Source organism: Podarcis erhardii, assembly GCF_964252035.2.
Source record: "Podarcis erhardii genome assembly, chromosome: 5".
NCBI classification, from domain to species: Eukaryota; Metazoa; Chordata; class Lepidosauria; order Squamata; family Lacertidae; genus Podarcis; species Podarcis erhardii.
The window spans coordinates 36,199,562-36,224,560 of record NC_138509.1 but is presented as its reverse complement, the minus strand read 5'-3'; the positions used below and the strand labels follow the sequence as shown (position 1 = coordinate 36,224,560).

The window sequence follows — 24,999 nt, the reverse complement described above, 5'->3', positions numbered from 1 at the left end:
TATTTCACATTTGATTGGATTGTGATCTGAAATTACTCTTGGTTGAATTTCAGCTTTTATGATTCTTGGAGTCAATTTGTTAGATACCCATATCTGATCGATTCTCGACATGGACTGATTTGATTCCGAATGGAACGTAAACTGTTTGTCAAGTGGATGTCTTAGTCTCCATATATCTATTAAATTACAGTTCTTTATCATTGAGAAAAAGGTTTTTGGTAGTTTCCCCTCTTTACTCAACCCTGATGCTCTCAATCTGTTCATATCCATTGACACTACTCCGTTCATATCTCCCATTATTATAATTTTTTGGTCCATATAATCCAACAGTTTTCCTTCCAAATTTTTGTAAAAATAAGTCTTATTTCCATTTGGTGCATAGATCCCGACAATTATTATTTTTTCGCCTTGCCACTTGATCTGGACTGCAATTATTCTTCCTTCTTCATCTTTAAAGATTTGTTGAGTTTCAATTTTGTTTCTTATGTACAATACAACCCCTCTCTTTTTGTTTTTATCTGACGATATAAATTCATTTCCTAACCTTTTATTGATCAAAACTCTTTTATGTCTTCTTGCCAAATGTGTTTCTTGTAAACATATAATGTCCAAATTTTCCTTTTTTAAATATTGTCCAATTTTATTTCGTTTTTTCCTATCATTCATCCCATTAATGTTCCAATTCCATAATTTCAGCGCCATTTTGACATCCTAATTAAATAAATTTTATTTAAATTTTATAATCTTTCTTCTTCTTCTTCTTCTTCTTCTTCTTCTTCTTCTTCTTCTTCTTCTTCTGTATTTCTTCCATCCCCCACAGCGTTCCTTATTCCTTTGTGTTTATCTTTCCTTCAAGGACCTTCAGTTTCAAAGCGGCTGCTTTACTCTACCCAGCTCCAATAACAGGCAATAACAATAACATGCAGCCTGCACCGCTTTGCACTTTCTAGTAAGTCCGTTTCAGATAGTGTGCTTTTCAAATACAGTGGTGCCCCGCAAGACGAACGCCTTGCAAGACAGAAAACCTGCTAGACGAAAGGGTTTTCTGTTTTGGAGGCGCTTCGCAAAACGAATTTCCCTATGGGCTTGCTTCGCAAGATGAAAATGTCTTGCGAGTTCCTGCGGGTTGTTTTCCTTTCCCCCCCTTTTTCTAAGCTGCTAAGCCGCTTATCAGCTGATCCGCTAAGCCGATAAACCGCTAAAAGCCGCTAATAGCTCTAATCCACTAAGCCGTCAATGGGCTTGCTTCGCAAGACGAAAAAACCGCTAGACGAAGAGACTCGCGGAACGGATTAATTTCGTCTTGCGAGGCACCACTGTAGTTTAATTGCAATCTGAGTGATTTCTTGACACTCTCTATATATTTTTTCTGTTCTTCTGTCTTCCCTTTACTTTCATGGTAGCATTATTTCCCCTCTGCTATTTTTACTCTTTATTTTGTTTTGGGTTTACTCACTCCGCGAGGGGTTCCCCCCCCTGAGTTCCTTTCTTCTTCTTCTTATCTTATTTCCTTTTAGGTTTTATTGCTGCTGCTACCACTTTACATTTATTTTAATATAGAAATAGAGATTTTACCATCTTGTCGTTGCTTTAGTGATGTGAGGCTTTTCACCGGTCTGTTTGATGTTCTTCTCTGTGCCTGGATTGCCCCCTCAGCCATTTTTCTTTTGGTGAGGGGTGCCGGGACTCCAAAGAGACACTGCCGAAGTTCCTTTGGCTTGAGCTTCCTTCCAAGCCTTTTCAGGGGTCATTTAGCCAAACGTTGCCCCTCACAGTACCGGTGTATGCCTCGACTTGCTTACTGCAATCGGAGCTCACATTGTTGCAGCTGTGGTAAAAGCAGAAGTTTTCTAGCGAAAATTTCTGACTCTTCTACTGTTTCGAATTTCCTTCTTTTCCCTTTAAAATTAAAGGACAGTCCTTCAGGAAATTCCCATTTATAAAATATTGATATTTTATAAAATAGTGGTATTTGTCTCTTTTTCTTAGTAAACATAGTGGGACTTCTTTCATTATTATGATCTCTTCTCCTTCAGTTCTGAATTTTTTTTATTATTAAATATTTATTTTGGTTTTACGTAGAAAAACAAATATTACAATAAAAAAAGAGAAACAACAACAAAAAAGAAATACAGTAAAAAACAGCAACATAACAAACACAGTATATAACAGAAAAAGTAAAAAAAGAACAAAAGTTAAAGAAAAATTAGTTTTTTGATTCTTGTCTTTATAACCCTCTTTCCTGACTTCCTCACATCTCCCTTTCCTGCGTTCCCCTTTACTCAAACAGATTTAGCAGCTCCTTACCCTTTTTCAAATCTTAATCAATATTATACATTCCAACCTATTATGTCTTCTATTTCCCCTTTCTCTTTAAATACAATCTTACAAATTCTTTATAACTTAATCCCTTATATCCTTTGTTTAGTTTCGACATAATTTTACTCTGGTCTTACCCCTTTTTTCCCCTTAAAACATTTTTACATATTTCTTTTTACTATGTCACTGATGCCATATTATCTTTATATCCCACATCATTTTAACATTCAAACATTTTGCAATGTTTTTGGAGATATTCTTTAAACTTCTTCCAGTCCTCTTCCACCGACTCTTCTCCCAGGTCTCGAATTCTGCCAGTCATTTCTGCCAATTCCATATAGTCTATCACTTGCATCTGCCATTCTTCCAGAGTGGGCAAATCTTGTGTCTTCCAATGCTTTGCAATGAGTATTCTTGCTGCGGTTGTTACATACATAAAAAGTGTTCTATCTTTCTTTGGCACCATTTGGCTGACAATGCCCAGAAGGAAGGCCTCTGGTTTCTTAGGAAAGGTATATTTAAATACTTTTTTTAATTCATTATAAATCATTTCCCAGAAAGCCTTAACCTTTGGGCATGTCCACCAAAGGTGAAAGAATGTTCCTTCAGTTTCCTTACATTTCCAACATTTGTTGTCAGGCAGGTGATAAATTTTTGCAAGCTTGACTGGGGTCATGTACCACCTATAGATCATTTTCATAATATTTTCTCTTAAGGCATTACATGCCGTAAATTTCATGTCGGTGGTCCACAACTTTTCCCAGTCTGCAAACATAATGTTATGACCAATGTCCTGTGCCCATTTAATCATAGCTGATTTAACTGTTTCATCCTGAGTATTCCATTTCAACAGCAAGTTGTACATTCTCGAGAGTATCTTAGTTTTAGGTTCTAACAATTCTGTTTCTAATTTCGATTTTTCCACCTGGAAGCCTATTTTTTTGTCCACGTTAAAGGCCTCCCTAATTTGATAATAGTGTAACCAATCTCACACTTTATCTTTTAGTTTCTCAAAACTCTGCAGTTTCAATGTGTCTCGGTCTTGTTCTAGTATCTCCCAATATTTCGGCCATTTGGCCTCCATATTGAGTTTTTTCAAAGCCTTAGCCTCTATAGGTGATAACCACCTTGGGGCAGTTCTGAATTTCTTTTTCCTTCCTGTTTGTAGGATCTTGTATAAAGGGTAATCTCCTGGCAGACTTAGACTGAGCCTTGTAGTATATAAAGCTAATTGACAATTTAAATAGAAATATGATAAAAAATAAAAGAAATAAGTAACTGTGCGGTAAAAGTGTATTTAACAGATAATGTACAATGAGAATGTTTGGAAGTCTTTGTAAAACCTCAACTACATTTTCTTCTTCTTTATTTTATTTTTATTTTTTTCAATTTCTTTCTTTTTTTCTTTTTTCATAAATTGTAGTGTCATGTGTATTGTGAGGTATACAATGTATCTTTGCTTCAGTTGCTATCATTTTCTTTTTTGTTACAAACAAAAACAGAGAGTGTTGTATAAATGTTGTATAAATGTATATTTTTTAAAATAAAAAAATAAAAACTGAAACGACTTAAAAGTTAAATGCAATTAAATAGACATTTGGTGCTTCTATGGCAGGTTGCTGGAATGGTTCAGTATTGACTGTTACGTATTTTACAAATAAGTAAAAACAATAAAACATTTCTTTGGAGGGAGGGACCTCTAATTTTTCATATAGCATTCAGGAGTGATTTATTCCAGACATGTGAAATTGCTGGCCATGCATGCTCTGTGCCCCAAGTTTATAGTGGATGATATGCAGTAGCTTCCAGTGAAATGGAATGTGTGGGGTACCATTGCTCTCCTGATTTCCCAACACTTCACTTCACTGGAGCTCATTGAGAGGAAGACGGGAGGTGCAAAGTTGGGGGAGCTTGTCTTGGTATGGCATGCAGAGATGGGAGAATTGGATTGGCTGTGCCAATACGCACTGCTTCCTTCCCTCTCCCTCTCCGTAAGCACCAGAAACCCAGTTTGTTGGGAAGCCACGAGAGCAACAGTGCCCTACCTGCACCACCTCACTGGCTGCTACTTGCAATATTGAATGACAACAATGCCATTCAAGGTTCTGATGGATCACTGTCTTGTTTGGAAAAAAACACAGAAGTTACTTCTTATGACTATACTTAAAACACTTCTGTTTCAGATCCAAAGCACGTAGTGTTTCTGCAACATGGCATGTTTTGCTCTGGCAGTAACTGGGTGGCAAATCTGGACAACAACAGCCTGGGCTTCGTACTGGCTGATGCTGGCTATGATGTTTGGCTAGGAAACAGTAGAGGGACCACCTGGTCCATGAAACACATCAACTATACTGTGGAGCAAGAAGAATTCTGGCGATTCAGGTAGAGGGAGCTTTCTAAACTTCATTATGTGTTTCTGGTTCCTAGTCTTCGGTTTTGGATGATTAATCTGCCATGCTCTTTCTCTTCTGTTTCAACATTGAACAGTGCCCTGATAATGCAAAATATGAAGGAGTAGAAATGTGTGTGTGTATATATACACACACACATTTCCAAATATACTATATAATTGGTAGTTGTTTCTTTAAACAAATCACATATATTATTCATTTGGGGAATTACATGCTTTGATCAAGAATGGAAGTTGGCAGGATTCCCAAAAGATGTGCTGTATGAAGAGCTGGCTTCAGGCACCAGGCCCATTGGAAGACCAACTCTGTGTTCCAAAGTTGTCTGCAAATCTGGCATGAAGGCTGGCGATGCTAACACTGCTGTGTGGGAATCCCTTGCAGATGGCTGTAGTGCCTGGAGACAGTCATTCAGGTCATACATCCACAGCAGAGGAGGAGAGCAGAAAGAAGGAGCACCATGGTGCACTGCAACAACACATCCAGATGCCTTCATTTGCCCCAGCTGCCACAATATATCTGTATCGGATTCTACAGCCACAGCAGGCATCCTAACTCTTTAATGGCTTGACTTCACCCCACAACTCACACCCTTCCATTATCTCCTGACACAGGCGGTTGCCAACAACAATATGACCCACACCGTTGGGGTAATTCAAGCACCAAAGGATGAAATATGGTCTTGGGTGAACTCCACAGATATTAGTAGATTAGCTGCACTTTACGTGTAATTAGATTGGGTGTGGACGAACCCACTGTGGGTCCTGCGAATTCCCAGTACAGTTACTGGGCCAGAATTTGAAGCTCCTCAGACCTGGGGGGAGGGGAAGCAGAGCCATTGGCTGCCCACAGGAAAAACATTTTTCCTCCTGAAACTCCCATTTTTTAAAAAAAGATGGTTTTTTTTATCTTTTTTCTTCCTGTATTAGAGTTGTGCTATATGTTTTTTCATGAAGAAAAGAGTCAACAACAGATGGACTCATTTCCCTCTTCTAATCTGTTTGTGTTGCATTTTTATACTGCCTAGCTGCCTAGCTGGCACTCTGATGGCAGCCCCTATTCTGTGTCGGGGTGTTCTGCAGGTTTGCCTTATTTGGCTCTCTAGGTGCTGATATTTGCTCTTAACTATGCAGTGAGCTTTTTTAGTTTGCAGTGAACAACTCATAATGTGGCACAGACTAATAGTGAGCAGTGCCAGTGGAAATTTCTAAGGAGGATGAGTTATTGCTTAATCATAATTACTATGTTTCATAATGTTTATAGAAGTAGTCAGGAGAACATTGGCTTCCACAATGTAGATCTCACTGCATATTCAAGTCTGTTAAACATAGTCTGTTATTTCTTTTCCTTTGCAGTCAAGATGAAATGGCTAAATATGACCTTCCAGCTTTCATAAATTTTATCCTTAACAAAACCGGGCAGGAGAAATTATTTTATATTGGTCATTCCCAGGGCACCACAATGGGTAGGTTAGAAGGCTTCTTAAACACACATAGGCCATTCTAATAGCAACATGTTTATTTGTATGGTTGGTGTTGTATATTAATTTCAATACAGATCTTGTTTATGGTAGAGATTTCACTTGGAGACCATGGAGACCTATGGAGAAGCATTGTAAATAACAATCTCTGTGTAGGTTTCCTACATTTACCTACTTAGTAATGTTTCCCATAAAAGTAATGTTTCATAGCTGCTATGGATTGACAAAAAGTGGTGTGTGGAGTATAATAATCCCAGCTATGCCTAATAAAGGATGTTATTCTTCTTCTTCTTCTTCTTCTTCTTCTTATTATTATTATTATGATTATAATCCCTACACACCTTGCTAACTGTGTATTTGTTTGCTTTGGTTTCCTTGAGCTGACAAACTGTTGTTCAATGTCATTGAAATCCTGGATTTCAAGCGAGGATCAGCAGGTTTGTACTTGCAATTTAAATAAAAGTTTCCCAGTCTGGATATAACAAGAAGCTGTAGTCTAGTAACCCCTGGAAGTATTTCATTAAGGCCTACAAGAGAAGGGGATATGAGTGTGGGCTCAATACTCTTGCCATACAGTGGTGCCCCACAAGACGAACGCCTCGCAAGACAAAAAACTCACTAGCTGAAAGAGAGTTCCGTTTTTTGAGGTGCTTCGCAAGACGAATTTCCCTATGGGTTTGCTTTGCAAGGCGAAACGTCTTGCTAGGTTTTTTCCTTTTTTTTCCTTTTTCTAAGCCGCTAAGCCGCTAATAGCCGCTAATAGCCGCTAATAGCTGCTAAGCCGCTAATAGCTAATAGGGGGACTGATGGGCCAATACACTTCTCCCAAGTTGTGGAACCCAATCCATGTCAGGGGTGACTCCCCAGGCCAAAGTCTACCCGACCAGGTTCCTGTCAGATAGCAAGTGGGCTGCCTTTATGCTGGATACATGCCCAGTGCTTTGGTCATACCTACTCTTTCCTGTAATCAATAACGTTGTGGTTTAATTCAACCCAATACCAGCCTCAGTGTCCATTCTTTAGGCTGCCCCTGCACTTGTCATAGCCATCATGCGTCTGCGATGGCAAACACTTCTTCACAAGCCTTACAATACGCAATACAGTGGTACCTCAGGTTACATACGCTTCAGGTTACAGATGCTTCAGGTTACAGACTCCGCTAACCCAGAAATATTACCTCAGGTTAAGAACTTTGCTTCAGAATGAGAACAGAAATCGCGTGGCAGCAGCGGAAGGCCGCATTAGCTAAAGTGGTGCTTCAGGTTAAGAACAGTTTCAGGTTAAGAATGCACCTCCGGAACAAATTAAGTACATAACTAGAGGTACCACTGTGTAAAAGCAATAATGTTGTGAGAAAAGTGGGCTAATCATTTGTTTTTGGATTTTTATCAAGACTGCATTGGTTGCCATATTCATTTCTCTTCTATTTCTATTTCCCATTCTGTTTCTTAGCATTCATTGCATTTTCAATCATGCCGCAGCTCGCCCAGAAGATAAAAATGGTCTTTGGATTGGCACCACAAGTCACCATGAAAGATTTCCCCAACCCAGCATTGACGATGTTCCTTGGGTTATCTGAACACAAGCTCAAAGTAAGCATTTTGGTCAAAATACTTCTTTAAACTACAGTGTGCAAATATCTTTGGCTGTAGCTAAGAAATTGGGAATATACCCATCATTTGACCTGAGGCCATTTGTCATTCTTTTAGACACCTAAGCTGCTCAATCTGGCCAATGCTGCAGAGTGTTGCTTTAGCTACTCTATACCTAGGACTATTTTTGAGTTAAAAAAAAAGGGAGGGTGTGCCTGTCTTTTTATCTTGCTGTGTCATGGGTGCCAGCACAAAATGTCTGACGTGGGCAGTAAAAAGAGGTGCCAGTGTGAGGACGATCCTCATACCTTTGTTTGTATCAAGTGCCCATATTAAAGGGTTTGGTACAGGTAACTCCCCATTATGTGTGTTCTATTTGCGCCCAACCGTGCGTACAAGTGGGGCCAGCAAATTAATCCTGCAAATGGGAAACACCCTGGAGAGTTCTTCTGACTTTAGGAAGGGTCTCCTCACAAGCAGGAGGCCTCCCCACCTAACAGCTGAAATGTGGGGTGGCTCAGCAGCAGCCACTTCCCCACCCATTTTCCTACTTAGTAATGTTTCCCATACAAGTAATGTTTCAACTGTGAGCTGGAGGAACAGCAGAGCTTGCATCATTGACAGGGCGAGGAGGTCTTCCCTGCACTCAGCTGAACTGAGACAGGCGACTCCCCTTTTTATGTGATTTCACTAATGCAAACACACCTATTTCTACCCTTGGTAAAAGCAGTCTGAATGCCCCTTTCAGATTGGTGGAAGAGCCATTCCTCGCATTCTCAACCTGGGAATGAAGATGAGAGGCATGACACTAAATTCATTCTCCCTAACGTCACCATGCTGACTATAGAGAAGTAAAGCACTTTTGTTGAAATTAGTGAGGAATTATGCAATTTATAGCACAACTGTTTGGCAAAATGGCAAGCAGTTTAGCAAGCAGTGCCCTTTGAGGCTATGTTTGCATAACTACAAGTCGTTTGTATATTCAAGCTCCTACTGAAATGATGTTAATGTTATGGGGACCACTTCAGAAGGGTGCCAGTTGCTCATTGCACACATGTCAAAATACATTTGACTGCTGTCATCTTGTCTCTTAGCTACAATTACGATGTCTGTGTCTTGAATATAGAAGGGTTTTTTTCTGCCTGACTGTGCATGTAGTATTTGAATTATCAATTAATGAATTAATTAGATTTCTATACTACCATTCACGCTAACATCACAGGGTGGTTTACAATATTAAAAACACAAAAAGACATACCATAATAACAAGCAGAAACAACACACAGTTTTAAAGGCCATAGATTGTTAGATTGTTTAATGGGTATTCTGGTGCCAACAAGCCAGCCCACAAAATGGTGCCCTTGTGAAGATTAATCGGACACTGTGTCAAGCAATGATGGGTCTTGGTGGCTGTGTTATCCAACACCTGGACATCAAACCTGACAGAATGGACTTATTCAGGCCTGATGGCACACATCTGCCCCCTGCAGGAAATAAATATTAGTTGAAGGATCTTTGATTGGTTGCAATTGTAGGTTGGTTTGGTGGCGAGTTGGCAATTTCACTGTCTGGGGTGATGGGTAAGGCCTGGGGGTGATGTGACGTATCACCCCAACCCAGACTAGTGCAATAACAGGGAACTAGAGGGGTCTAGTAGGAAGTCTCTGTCCAGAAGCTAAGGGGTGCAGCAGATGGGCCATAGAGCTTCCTTCAGCAGCTTGGGAGGTTTATATGTTCAGACCTGCAGTTTGTGGATAACCCTTTAATCCTGGGCTTGACCTTGTCGTCACTGGTGGAGGAAGAGGAGTGTGGGGGAAGCGCATTGCCCCCTGCAGCACGATCCTGGTGGGGTGCCATCGCAGCTGCTCCCCGCCCGCGCTGGGCACCACGCCCCCACGGGCGTCATACCATGACCCCAGGACACACATCATGCCCCTGCGGGCAGCACGCCACGCGCCATGCCCCTGGGACGTGCGCCAACCCTGCCCCTGCTTGCTCTCCGCCCCCCGGTGCTGGAGCATAAACCTCCGCCACTGCCTGTCATGGCACAGCTCTCTACCAGGGGGCTATGAGGGATATACACACAACACCTAAGCCAAATCCAACCTACATCTGGAACCAACAAAGTTGTGGCCAGTTTCTAAAATCCCAGAACATTGTCTTGTCCAGTTTGTTCCCTTTTGGAGCTGAGGCCTTGCTTGTGGGGGGGGGGGAGTCACCATGAGTGGGCAATACGTATCTCTAGGAAAACAGGCTTGAATAACAAAATGACCTATGTACTCATGTTTTTCTTTTGGCAGGGAATATTTGGAACTAAACAGATGTTTCCTCAAAGCAAATTTGTAAAATGGATGGCTACTCATGTGTGTAACCGTTTCTTAATTGAATATCTCTGTAGCTTTATTATCCACCTAGGAACTGGCTTTAATATGAAAAATCTAAATATGGTAAGATTTCTGATTATTTACAGGAGTGTGTGGAGGCATATAGAAGAACAAGTGAAGTTGTTGAAGAAAGCATATAGTATTCTGCTAGAATTGGAAATGAAAACTAAGGAGGTTAAATCAGTCATGATTAAATGGGCACAAGATATAGGACAACCTAGCAGTTCGAAAGGACAAAGTGCAAGTAGATAAATAGGTACCGCTCCAGCGGGAAGGTAAACAGCATTTCCGTGTGCTTCCTCTGGTTCACCAGAAGTGGCTTAGTCATGCTGGCCACATGACCAGGAAGCTGTCTGCGGACAAACACCGGCTCCCTCGGCCAATAAAACGAGATGAGCGCCGCAACCCCAGAGTCGGTCACGACTGGACCTAATGGTCAGGGGCCACTTTACCTTTTATACAATTTGAGGATTGGGAAAAGCTGTGGAAGGTAGATTGGAAATTTACAGATTGTCCTCTTTTGGAAAAAAAAATATGAAAATGATGTATAGATGGTATATTACACCAGTGAAAATGGTAGAAATATATAAAAGTGGGTTAAGTGTATGTTGGAAATGTAAAGAAAAAGAAGGTACTTTGTATCATATGTGGTGGGAATGTAGAGAAGTTAAAAAATTTTGGGAGATGATATACAATTAATTGAAAAAAATGTTCAAAATAACATTTGCAAAAAAACCAGAAGCATTTTTGTTAGGGATTTTAGGACAAGACCTGCCAAGAAAAATAAATTTATGTATGCAACAACAGTCACAAAAGTCTTGTTAGCACAAGGATGGAAGAATGAGGAAATCCCAACAAAAGAACAATGGCAAGAAAAACTGATGAGCTATGTGAAGTTGGCAAAGTTAACACATAAACTGTGTGAGAAGGACAACCATGACTTTAAGGAGGAATGGGAACTATTTACAAACTATTTAAAAAGACAAGAAAAGGATTTGGACTCCTTGGCAGGTTTTGAATAAACATCCACAAATTTATTAGTAGAATATATGACACAACTTTACAACATGCAGAGAATAATATGTATGAACAAATCAGAGAGGGGAGCTGAGGGAAGTCTCTGGAGGGTGGGAGAGGGAGGGAGGGGGAAAATGTAACTGGTTATAATTTGATTTATAATTTGATTTGTTAAATTTGCTGAATAAAAATATTTTTTAAAAACGAAAAAAGAAAAAAGAAAGAAATGCATTTACATTGTGGAACAGCTAAAAGTGAAATGCCAAATTTCCATTTTGTTTGGTAACATAATATTGGGAATGGCAGCTAGTTTAGAGTGTTAAATGGATCTCCATAAAGAGGTGCATGTAATTGCAGGCCAGGCATCGGGCACCTCAGTCCCCATCCCCCTGGAGAATTAATGGACAACCGAGACTGCCTTGGATTGAAACAGGCGACAATTTTATTGAATACAGATGAAGGGTTTGGCTTGGGCATGGGGCAATCAAAATACTTCTGTCCTACCTGTTGGAAGTGATGCCGTAGTCAATCTGTGCTAGGGTTCCTAATACTTACATCAAATAGGGTGACGCCAACAGGGACCGCCATCTGGGAGAGAGCTCTGGCCCCTGACTGGGCAGAAGGACATGGCACCTTCCCTTGGATCCCTTTAACTGAATACCCCAGGGTTTGGAGGAGCAGGCAGAGACTACAACCTCCCCTCCATCCAAGGCTAAGATTACCCCAGTGACCAACCAAGTAATAAATAATAATAGTAATAGTAATAGTAGTAGTAGTAGTAGTAGTAGTAGTAATAATAATAATAATAATAATAATAATAATAATAAAATAGATTTATTACTTATACCCTGCCCATCTGGCCAGGCCTCCCCAACCACTCTGGGCAGCTTCCAACTGAATATTAAAAACACAATAAAACATCAAACGTTAAAAATTTCCCTTCTAAAACATCTTCTAAAAGTCAGATAGTTGTTTATTTTATTGACATCTGATGGGAGGGTGTTCCACAGGGTGGCACCACTGCCAAGAAAGCCTGGTTGTGATGATTGCCATGAGGTAGGCAAAACCACTAGGCCAGAGCCAGTTTGCCTGGTGGACAAATTCCTACCTGGCCCAGAAAGTGGTGACCATCATAGCCACAGCAAGGTCATTGAGCAGCAACTTGAACCAAGGGTGGGTGGGGACCCAGATGAAAAAACTCAGGTAAGGGCTCCAGGTGCAAGCTGTTTAGATGTCCTGAATATGGACCTGAGGGAAGCTTTCTTCTTCTGTCAGCTCTGCCACCTGGCTTCGCCCACATCCAAGCCTGCACCCCCATTTGCCAATCCCGGGTGCAGGCTTGGCTATGGACTCATCTGGACAGGATGCCAATGCTGCACTCCCTCATCAGGGCCTTTGGAAGAGCCTTAGGTAGTGAGTGGACTTACTAACTAAACACTGATTCCTTCATAATATCCAGATGTTGAGCTCTGGTGTACTTGTTTTCTTCAAACAAACCAAATGTAAGTGAAGTTGGTTGTTGTACTTTGTGATGAATTCAGCTAACCACTTTGCTCTTCATTCTTACAGAGTCGTAGTGATGTGTATCTATCACACTGGCCAGCTGGGATATCGGTTCAGAACTTGCTTCACTGGGCTCAGGTAGAACCTGAATCCTAAATTATGTTAAAAGAAGCTTAATGTATTTATTGAAGCTTTGAATGGATGATTGTCAGGTCTTTTTTTTAGCCGGAACTCACCAGAACTCAGTTCTGGAACCTCTCGGGTGGGCGCCATTGCCATTATAAGAGAACAAGTGATGACTTCTGGCACCTCTTTTTCTATAAAAATAGCACTGCTGATTGTATTCGAAAGAACAGACTATTAGAAAGAAATCTAGAAATATAACAGAAGGAAGCATTCAACTATACAATTCAGCCTCTCTTTGTACATATTTAACAAATATATTTTGCTTTTATGCTAAAGGATTTAAAGCCAAGGGTGCTTTTGTGTTTTTAACTTCCCTGTTTAGGGAAGTTTTTAATGTCTGAAGTTTTATTCTGTTTAATATTCTGTTGAGAGCCACCCGGAGTGTTTGGAGAAACCCAGCCAGATGGGCAGGCTAGAAATAATAAAATTATTATTATTATTATTATTATTATTAGTAGTAGTAGTAGTAGCAGTAGTAGTAGTATTATTAGTATTTTACCAAACAGAAGTATTTCACCAGCAACAGATATAATCATTCCCCCAGTGGATTTTTTTTAATTGAAAATATATTTCCTCTGAATGTAGATGAACATATATTAATTTTCTGTGGTATTTTGTTGACATGTGTTTTAATAAATAACCCAGGTGCTGTGAGTGCAACCGCAACCTCTGCCAACCTGCTTGGACTACAACTCCCATCAGCCAGGCCACGCTGGCTGGGGTTGATGAGAATTGTAGTCCAGAACATCTGGAGGACTCCAGGCTAGTGAAGGCTATGTGTTGTAGCATAAGGCAGGCCAAGACGGGCTATGATTTGGGAGTACATAGTCTTGAATGTAGTCACTGGTAACATCTGGCCCTGTGAAAAGAACGGGGTTGGGGAATCCTTTTGACACCACAGGACAGTTTTTTATCAGGATTAGTTTCAGGCTCTGGACCTGGTGTCTTCCATGGCAACACTAGGGCTCTCCCAGTTTGTTTCGGGCCCCACACATCAAGCAGGCCACACGCTGGATTTGATCTTTGGCACAGCTATAGATGTGATCATGTCTCCTTTGATGAAGGTGCCATGGTCTGATCGCTACGCTCTGAAAGCCAGGATTGACTTCCCACCCCCACCCTGCTTAGGTGGCGAGCCGATTTGGGCCCTCCCGCAGAGGCTGATGGACCCTGATAGATTCCGCCAAGCCTTGCTCCCCCTGGCGACTCATTGACTGAGCTTGTTGAGAGCTGGAATATCCGGCTCTTGGCGGCCATTGATGAGATCGCACCTAAGCGCCCTTTGCGACCCCGCAGAATCCGGGCTCCCTGGTTTACCGAGGAGTTCCAGAAAATGAAGTGGGACCTCAGACGGCTAGAGCGAGTATGGCAGGGTGTCCACAACGGAGCTTCAAGAACATCTTATAGGGTTTTTATGAAAACCTACGAGATGGCATTGAAGGGCCGCTAAGAAGTCTTACTTCTCGGCCTCCATTGCACCCACTAGCTCTCGCCCGGTGCAGTTATTTAGTATAATTAGGTCTTTAATGTCCCTGGAGGGACAACCAAATTTAAATAACAATTTGACATACAGCTGTGAGGCATTTGCAAGCTTTTTTTGCAGAGAAGGTCCTGTTGCTCTGCCGTGACCTCCCTGCCAATTTGGATACAATAACGGAACTGGAGGCCCCTCGACTGTCCTTGGGTCTAGTATTGGACCACTTTGACCGGATATCCCCAGCCAATGTGGACAGACTCCTCTGAGCTGGAAAGCCCATCACCTGTCCACTTGACCCATGCCAGTCCTGGCTGATTAGAGCGTGTGCAGACGAGGTGCGGGCCTCCCTGGGGGATATCATCAATTTGTCCCTTGGCACCGGGACATTCCCAGGGGAATTGAAGGAGGCAGTGGTGCGCCCACTCTTAAAGAAAACATTGTTAGATCCTTTAGATCTATCCAATTACTGCCCGGTTTCGAATCTTCCGCTTGGGGGAGAATTGTCATCGCGCCACTCCTTGGTGTGTGGAGTGCCTCAGGGTGCGATACTCTTCCCGATGCTTTTAAACATCTTTATGTGCCCCCTCGCCCAGCTTGTCCGGAGTTTTGGGTTGGGCTGCCATCAGTATGCTGATGACACCCAACTCTATCTGTTGATGGATGGCCATCCTGACTCAGCCCCAGACACACTGATCAGATGTTTGGAAGCTGTGGCTGGATGGTTACGTGGGAACCGGTTGAAGCTAAATCCTTCAAAGACAGAGGTCCTTTGGCTGGGTTGGGACGATATGGGATTGGGGGGGGGGCAACTCCCATCTCTTGCGGGGGCGCAATTAGTGCCAGCACCGTCTGTTAAGAGTTTGGGTGTAATCTTCGACACCTCCCTTTCCATGGAGGTGCAGATTGCAGCTATAACAAAGGTGGCATTTTTTCATCTCCGCCAAGCAAAGCAGTTGGCTCCTTACTTCTCTCGCCCTGACCTAGCCACTGTGATCCACGTGATGGTCACCTCGAGACTGGATTATTGTAACTCGCTCTATGTGGGGCTGCCCTCGAGACTAACCCAGAAACTCCAGCAGGTGCAGAATGCTGTGGCGGGACTCCTTACGGGGTCCTCGCTGCGGGATCACGTTCACCCAGTGCTATACCAGCTGCACTGGCTCCCGTGGAGTACAGGATCAGGTTTAAGGTGCTGGTTTTAACCTTTAAAGCCCTACACGGCCTAGGACCTTCGTACCTATGGGACCACCTCCTGTTATGTCCCACAGAGGACCTTACGGTCTTCAAACAAAAACATCCTGGAGGTCCTAGGCCACAGAGAGGCTAGGCTGGCCTCAACCAGGGCAAGTGCTTTTTAGGTTGTGGCTCCAATCTGGTGGAACGCTCTGTCACAAGAGACTAGGGCCCTGCGGGACTTGACATCTTTCCATAGGGCCTGCAAGACAGAGCTGTTCCACCAGGCCTTTGGCCAAGGCACAGCCTGACCCCCTCCTTTGGTAATTCTTCACAGAACTTTAGCCCAGTGGTTGCCATCAAATTGATTTGAACTGATTTTATAATGAATTGATTTTAGAATGCTGTATTATTTTACTGTTGTTAGCCTGAGCCCAGCTTCAGCTGTGAAGGGCAGGATATAAATAAAATATTATTATTATTATCATAGGTCACATTTAACAGCAGGGTGGGACCGCCTACCTGTCAATTACCTGATGTAACAATGGAGGATTTCAAAGCATGTTGCAAGTCCCTCCCTTTAGTGTTAGTTTGGGATTCTGATGCAAACCTCTTGCTGATTTGTTTCCCCAAGTCTTTCAATGAAAACACCTCTCTGAGCTGCAATCTCAGCTGGTTAGTAGGTGGGAGTCTTTGGAGAAAGTGTGTGGGCCAACCTGGGTCCCCTGGCAGAATAAGGTTGTCTTGTGGAGTGAAAGTTCCTGATCCCTGCCATATATTTCACTTCTGCACAAACCCGAGCTGCTTATCCACGTAATCTAGCTGCCGGGAACAGAAAGGAAAATTCAAATTACATGACAAAAGAAATTTGCAGCCCATAAGTTAAATGGGAATTCCTTCCAAGTAAGTGTAAATTAGACAACTCCTAAGTGGCAGTATATCTCTCCATCATTCTCACAACAGCAAGTCAGTTAAGATTGAATAGTCTAGAAAAACTTCAAAAGCTGAAATGATACCAGTGGCTTTTCAATGGCTTTGCAAATCTTTCTTTGGATGTTTACAACATTGTTCTGCTCCCTAAAGGGAGGAGGTTAAACATTATTGCACAGCCTGAGTTACACCATGACTATTGATTCATTCACTAATCCCTGTTTATGCCCCGGGCCATGATCTATTTACATGGCTACTATTATAAGCGCTTATGCACCAACACTGGATGCCGATGCAGACATCAAAGAAAAAAATTAGGCTCAGCCGGATACTGTCCTGTCAGAGAATGAATACAACTTAAAAACAAGATTAAAATACAACATTAAATTATCGAAACATTAAAATATTAAAATGCAGCCTCATCACAGGAGGAGAAAGGAAAAAGAAAAGAAAAAAGAGGGGGAGGGAATCAAATTGGCTCCAAGCCAAAGGCCAGGTAGAACAACTGTCTTACAGGCCCTGCGGAAAGAAATCAGATCCTGCAGGGCCCTGGTCTCATGAGGCAGAGTGTTCCACCAGGCCGGAGCCAGTGTTGAAAAGGCCCTGGCTCTGGTTGAAGCTAATCTAACTTCCTTAGGGCCTGGGACCACTAGGGTGTTGCTATTTATGGACCTTGAGCCTCTCTGTGGGGCGTATCGGAAAGGACGGTCCCGTAGGTATGAGGCAAAAGCTCATCTCCCAGCCTAGAGGAATCTACAGATAGCCTTTCAGAGATTGCAGGTCAGCCTTTGAGTATTCCTGATGGTTTTCGGCCTTCTAGGGGGACAGTGGACATGATTTTCACCACTTGACAGCTTGAAGAAAAATGCAGAGAGCAAAACCAACCCCTGTATATGGCGTTTATTGACCTGACTAAGGCTTTCAACACTGTAAATCATAATACTCTGTGAACTGTCCTTCTGAATAGTGGCTGCCCAGATAAATTTGTGAACATCATTCAGCTCCTCCATGATAATATGACAGCAACAATCACAGATAACAATGGCTCTCAAAGTGAACCATTAACAGTGGGATCAGGTGTTAAACAAGGTTGTGTTATTGTCCCAACTCTATTCATTATTTTCATTGCCATGATTCTACACTTTGTCAAAGGGAAACTCCCCACTGGAGTAGAAATCATCTGTTGAACAGATGGAAAGCTCTTTAATGAGCAGGCTGAAAGCAAAGTCATAGAGCTTCAGTATGCTAATGACAACGTAGTGTGCGCACGCTCAGAGGATGACCTACAAACCATCCTAAATATCTTCGCAGAAGGTTATGAAAAACTTGGCCTATCACTGAACATCCAAAAAACCAAAGTGCTGCACCAAGTACAAAATAACCCCTCTGCAGCACCACAGATCCAACTCAATGGTGCAATGTTGGAAAATGTTGATCACTTCTCCTACCTGGGCAGTTATCTTCCCACAAGGGCTGACACTGATGCCAAAATCCAGCATCGCCTGAGCTCTGCGAGTGCGACTTTCTCCAGATTGAAGCACAGAGTGTTTGAAGACTGGGACATTCGCAGAGAAACCAAAATGCTTGCTTACAAAGGTTTTGTAGTACCAACCTTACTGTATGTTTGTGAAACATGGACTACTTATAAATGGCATCTCCAACTCCTCAAAAGATTCCATCAACGGTGTCTCCAAAAGTTTTTACACATCACTTGGGAAGACAGGAAAATTAATACCAGTGTACTGGAAGAAGCAAAGATCACCAGCGTTGAAGCAATGATTCTTCAACATCAACTTTGTTGGACTGGTCATGTTGTGCAGATGCTTGATTATCGTCTTCCAAAGCAACTACTCTATTCCAAACTTAAAAATGGAAAGCGTAATGCTGTTGGTCAACAAAAGAGGTTTAAAGACTGTCTCAAGGCAATTTTTTAAAAATGTAGTATAAGCACCAACAATTGGGAAACACTTGCCTGTGAGCGTTCCAAGTGGAGAACAGCCTTTACCAAAGGTGTCATTGGCTTTGAAGACACTCAAACTCAGGATGCAAGGGAGAAACGGGCTAAGAGGAAGGCACGCTTGACAAATCCACACCGTGATCAACTCCCATCCGGAAACCAATGTCCCCACTGCGGAAGGACGTGTGGATCCAGAATTGGCCTCCACAGTCACTTACGGAGTCATTATTAAAACCATTTTCATGGAAGACAATCTTACTCGGCTATGAGTGATCGCCAGAGAAGAAGAAGATCACGCCCAGATCCAGGCAGTCTTGAAAGAAGTGGATTTTCTAGATCCACTTCAGTTGTGGTTTAGGCCTCGTTTTGACAGAGAAGCTGCTTTGGTTGCCTGATATGATGACTTCTGTTGGATCTAGACAGGGAAAATGTGTCCCTATTAATTCTCATTAGACATCTCAGTGAAAAACTGCAGAAGCTGAAATGATACCAGTGGCTTTTCAATGGCTTTGCATACCTTTCTTTGGGTGGTTCAGAAAGTTGAGGATACAGAATTCAGCAGCCTGTTTGCACAGAGAGGCAAGTTTGAGCAGATAACATCAATCCTGGCCCAACTGCACTGGTGGCCAATCAGTTTCTGGGCCTAATTTAAAGTACTGGTTTTGACCTCTAAGGCCTTAAGTGACTCAGTGCTGCTGTACCCAAGGATTGCTTCTCTCCATATGACCTAACCCAGATGGCACAGTCATCATCTGAGGCCCTTCTACATGTGCCCTCTTCCACAAGAGGTCTGGAAGATGGAAACACAAGAATGAGCCTTTTCTGTGGCAAATCCCCAATTGTGGAATGCTCTCCCCAGGGTGGCGCATCTGATGGCTTTATTAGGTATCTTTAGACACCAGACAAAAACTTTCCTCTTCTTCCAGGCTTCTGGCTAATTACGCCTCTTTTAAACTGGGTGGGGAAGGAGGGGAATTGTTGCCTTTTTATGTTATGTATATTGTAAACTGAACTGTGATCCTTGGATGTAGGGCAGTATAGAAATATAATTAATGAATAAATATAATGATAATTTCCCCATTTTATTTTTCCAAATATGGTACATCTCTTTTTCAGGGTTTGAAGAGTGGGAAGTTCAAAGCCTTTGACTGGAGTAGCAAGGAAGAAAACATGGCTCACTACAATCAGGTCAGAATTTCCCACTAATTGCATGCATCTCTCTTTCTCTTTCTCTTTCTCTTTCTCTTTCTCTTTCTCTTTCTCTTTCTCTTTCTCTTTCTCTCTCTGTGTTTATATGAGGGTAGATACTGGTACAGGGCAAGCAGCCTGAGAAGGAGTTCAATGCCAGCTGTGGTTGGCTGAACTGCTTCAAAGGTTGCTTCAATTTGAAGAACATCCCCAGCACTGGTGAAGCTGCATTTGCAGACATGGAGGCTGCTGAAGAGGCTGTTGCAGCAGAAGGAGTATCTTCAAGAGCAGGTTTTCAACACAGACAAGATGGGCCTGTTCTGGAAGAAGATGCCTGAGCAGACCTACATTGCCAAAGCAGAGCAGTTAGCCCTTTGATTTAAAGCTGTGAAGGATTAACACGATGGATACTCATCTGCTTTCTCCAAGAAGCTGCTCAAACATCTGATTAGTGTTCTGTACTCTAAACAGAAGCTTATAAAGGAGGAACTCTCTGCACTGGACAACTCTGTCAGGAATCACCCAGCTTGGCAATAGTCCCACAATGAAAAAAACAAACCATTTACCACTCTCGACTAGAATTACTGAAAAAACAGAACAACAAAACATTCTCTAACCTTCCCAACCTACAGGCTACTAATCAAAATAACAAGATCAACAATATTGTCAATCTCTCTCAGCAAACACTCAGCCCAGCTGAGGAATCAGCCCTTTCACACGGACTATCATTCTGCCCTGCGAAATCCCCACACATGATTCAGTTCTGCAGAGACTTGGAAGCATTTTTCCGCTGTTTACGCCTGAAGGAGTACTTTCAACACACACAAAGACAAGACAAAGTAGAACAAACAACATCTCCACAACACAACATCTCTCAGCCTACTGGGGAACAACCACCACCCTCCCAACACATTAATGAACAGAACATTGACCACCAGCTACCATCGAATAAATGCTACACAAAAAGGGACTCCACATGGACCCCTCCTGATGAATGCAATACCACACTAGATCTGTACATCAATTCCTTCTGCCACAGAATCCAAATGGATGTGACCAGAAAACACCATTGCTTACAACAAAATCTTAACCATGCTGAAAGGAGAGCCATAGATAATCTCAGGAACAACCCAGACATTATGATTAAAGAGGCGGAGAAGGGTGGAGCTGTCATCACCATGAACAAAACTGATTATATCCAGGAGGCTCACAGACAACTTTCCAGTACCGCCTTTTACATAAAATTGGACTAACACACCAGTGGAACCTAGACCAGGAACTTTCTATCTTCTACCTAAAATACACAAACCAGGAAATCCAGGACACCCCATCATCTCAGGTATTGGCACTATTACAGTGGGTGTTTCCTGTTATATGGACTCTTTTCTGAAACCGTATACCATCAGTGCTCCCAGCTACGTACATGACACCACAGATTTTCTGAGGAAAATACAATTTGTGAATAATCTTCCTAAAAATACTATACTAGCCACTATGGATGTGGAATCTCTTTATACCAACATCCCACACAATGATGGTTTGCAAGCCATCAGGAACACCATTTCAGATAAAATCACAGTCGACTTTGCTACCAAACTCTGCCATTTTGTCCTTACCCACAACCACTTCAAATTTGGTGATGACCTGTTCCTCCAGATCAGTGGCACAGCAATGGGCCCCACAGTATGTCAACATCTTCATGGCAGATTTGGAACAACGTTTCCTAACCTCCTACCCACTCAAACCTCTCTTGTACCTGCGATACATTGACGATATTTTTATTATCTGGACACATGGTCAACAGACCCTGGACACCTTCCACCAGACATTCAATGGCTTTCACCCCACCATCAACATAACTATGAACCAATCTATGCAATAAATACATTTTTTGGACACTACTATAAAAATACAAGATGGGTGTATAGATACTACCTTATACTATAAATCAACTGACCAACAAACATATCTACATGCTTCTAGCTACCATCCCAAACATCCCAAACAATCCATTGTATATAGCCAGGCCCTACATCACAGCCACATCTGCTCCAACTCTACAAACAGAGATTCTCACCCAAGAGATCTACAGCAAACCTTTTTAGAACTAGAATATCTGCCTGATGAAGTTAAACAACAGATCAATAGAGGCAGACCCATAGAAAACTTGATGCAAGACAGACTCAAAAAAGAAAATAACAGAACACTACTAGTAATCACATACAGCTCCCAAGTTATAACAGTTCAACGCATCCTCAGAGATCTATAACCTCTCCTAGATAATGATAGTTCTCTTTCTCAAGCTCTGGGAAGAAGATCTTTCATTGCTTACAGACAGCCACCCAATCTTAAACAACTTCTCACCCATAATAATACATCAACAAGACTTAACATGGACACTGGTACCAGAGCCTGCAATAAACCCAGATGCCAACTTTGCACCCGGACAACACCATTACTGGCCCCAACAACATCAAACATACCATCTCAGGACTATGTAATTGCTCATCTTCTAACATTGTGTATGCTATCAAATGCCAACAGTGCCCTTCAGCTCTCTATATTGGACAAACAGACCAAACCCTACACCAAAGCGTAAATGGACATAAATCTGACATCAGGAATCACAAGGCAGAGAAACCAATAGGAGAACACTTCAATCTCCCAGGACATTCTATACAAGATCTCAAAGTAGCTGTCATATTACAAAAGAATTTCAGAAATAGACTGGAAAGAGAAGTTGCTGAATTATAACTTATTACCAAACTTAAAACCACGGAGAGACCTGGTCTGAATAGACACATTGGATTCTTATCTCATTATACATGATAAAGCTATTTTTGGCCATCTCATCCCTTGCTTTTTCCTGTAAGACTAACTGCAGTCATTAACAGTCATCAACTGGTTTACCACACCTTTCAGCCAATCACCCATTCCCACCACCCTTCTGAGTAATACCCCTCCCCACCTTCTCACTATATATGAGAGTCTGGTGACTTCTGTTTCAGTGTATCTGAAGAAGTGTTCATGCACACGAAAGCTCATACCAATAACTAACTTAGTTGGTCTCTAAGGTCCTACTGGAAGGATTTTTTTTTAATTTTGCATAATTTTGCATTGAGCAGGCAGTGGATGCCATCAAGCCCGAAACTGTAAATGGATGCTGGTGCAACCTGTGGAAGGAATGTGTTCACAATTTCAAGTGATTTCAAGGAATTGTCCAAAGCCAGTTGGAGACTATGTATATTAACCAGGAAAGTGCACAATTTCCTCTTCATGGATGATGTGCACATTCTCTATGATGCCTTGCAAATCTGCACAACGTCCAGTAGTTATGCACATTAACAGCTCAACTTATATTCCCCATAACGTGTGTGTGTGTGTGCTTGCTTTGATCATGAAGTTTCTGCAAAGTCCTAACTTACAAACTATTTTTAACCTGTTATTTCCCCCTCTCTTTTAGGAAACAGCACCTTCCTATGATATTAAAAAAATGACTGCTCCAACAGCTCTCTGGAATGGTGGGAACGACTGGGTTTCAACCCCAAAGAATATTGCCCGGTGGTTGCCTCAGGTCTCAAACTTAGTTTACCACAAGTTTATTCCTGACTGGCAACACACAGATTTCTTCTTGGGCCTTGATGCCCCACAGCGCTTGTATGAAGAGATAATTGAGTTTATGCAGAATTATGAGTGAGTTTGGGATCCTGAAATAGTCCTCCAAGAAACCATCACCATCAGTCTATGATGATGATGACAACGACAACAACTATAACTACTACAATTTTTTTTTAAAATTCACCTTGGGGAAAATTCCCTATGTTTGTTCACACAAAATAATCCCTTTGGAAATAACATTTTTGAACTGATTATCATTATTTAAATCCATGCATTTTTAATGGAGGTGTTGAGACATAACTCAAGTGACTTCTAAAAACAGTAGTCATGAAGAAAGGAACTCTGATCTTCCCAAACTTTGTTTTGCAGTGTGGGGTGGAGACAAGTTCTTTGCTAACATCTGTGGAATTGGCAATATGAAAACATGCTTTGGGTGGTATTGAACTAAGTTTTATGCAGAGTAGATCTGTTGAAATTAATGAACATGACTAAGTTGAATGCCACCCCCACTGCCCATCACAGAATTAGGAAGACATTCAGATGTTCCAAAACAGTAAATGAAAGCAACTTGGTATGTCACACTTACTGGAAGACTGGCACCTTGAGACCAAGCACAATTGGAAGTGACTTTCAATACCTGCACTGATGTCAGCTCCTAGTTGCTGGAATGCTGATTCTCAGGATGTATTATACTACTGTCCTTGGTGGACCTTAGCTCAGTAGTAGAGCACTTGCTTCACCTCAGGGAGGTTCCATGTTCTACCTGTAGTATCTCCAGGGAGGGGCAGGAAAGAGACACTTTGGAAACCCTGGAGAACTGCTACCAGTCAGTGTAGAGCAGTGGGGGGGGGGGAGTGGATCTCATCAGCAGGCTGGAATGTTATCTCCTCCAACTTTCAATCACCTGATGTCACAATGATGTGAAGTGATCCATTTTATTTGTTTTACTTTATGCACAATCAGGTACTTGTGATGACTTGCATGTGTAACAGTAATCAATAAACACACAAGACATAACCAGCTGTACTTTTGAATAAATAAGGTATAATATTCATTGTATCAAATTGTAGATTTCAACGGAAGTCTCATAAAGTTCAACGGAAAAAAGCAGAAGACCCAGTGGATCAGTTCCTTCTCTAGTCAGTTCATGCATAAGGTTCATACATGTATAAGTATCTATTCCACCTGTTTGTTCATAGAGTCCAATAATCCACATGAAGGGTTGTTACAGTTCCACAGAATCCTTTCACAGAGTCTAAGACAAGGATTTCTGGAATATTAACCTTGTTTCACCATCCTAGGCTTCATCAGTAGAACAGGCTCTAGGTAATGCAAATAAATACAACATTGTAATCTCACATATTTTTTACAGCAAAAATAATATAGAAAACCATAAACAATTGTATATACCATATGTAATATTACAGGATAGTGGATCTTATAGCATAGTAGTGGTGCAGTAAGCAGTGACTGCTACAAAGCAGGATTATATGGACAAGCACAATATCGGTTTGAGTAACAGGTGTTGGCAATCCACAGATGCAAAATTTCTTTCTTAAAGTGACCCATATGGCACAACAGAAGTAAAGCAATCCATGCTCAGATGTTATACATGTAAACTCATACATAAATGTAATCAATTTTCAGATCTAAAGTAATAGCAGTCCACAGATACAATTTTTTCTCTCAAGGTAATCCACTCGTCCTACAGAGATAAAACAAACTTAGCCCATGCTCAGGTGTTCTACATATAAACATTAGTACACA

The 24,999-nt window shown here is 41.8% G+C and overlaps 1 protein-coding gene across 2 annotated transcripts in view; it reads left to right on the top strand.

Moving 5' to 3' along the window:
- Positions 1-24,999, top strand: part of LOC309341930 (putative lysosomal acid lipase/cholesteryl ester hydrolase) — a 99,802-nt gene that overhangs the window by 10,940 nt on the left and 63,863 nt on the right. Inside the window, exons 3-9 of one of the 2 annotated variants that reach the window (XM_081861923.1) lie at positions 4,503-4,701; positions 6,083-6,192; positions 7,660-7,799; positions 10,100-10,246; positions 12,770-12,841; positions 19,543-19,614; positions 23,078-23,471. The exons of the other annotated variant lie outside the window; for it this stretch is intronic. Coding sequence (XP_081718049.1) covers positions 4,503-4,701; positions 6,083-6,192; positions 7,660-7,799; positions 10,100-10,246; positions 12,770-12,841; positions 19,543-19,614; positions 23,078-23,311 — 974 coding nt within the window. The 3' untranslated portion in view covers positions 23,312-23,471. Of the gene's footprint in view, positions 1-4,502; positions 4,702-6,082; positions 6,193-7,659; positions 7,800-10,099; positions 10,247-12,769; positions 12,842-19,542; positions 19,615-23,077; positions 23,472-24,999 lie in introns of those variants that run through there. 2 annotated transcript variants of the gene reach the window in all.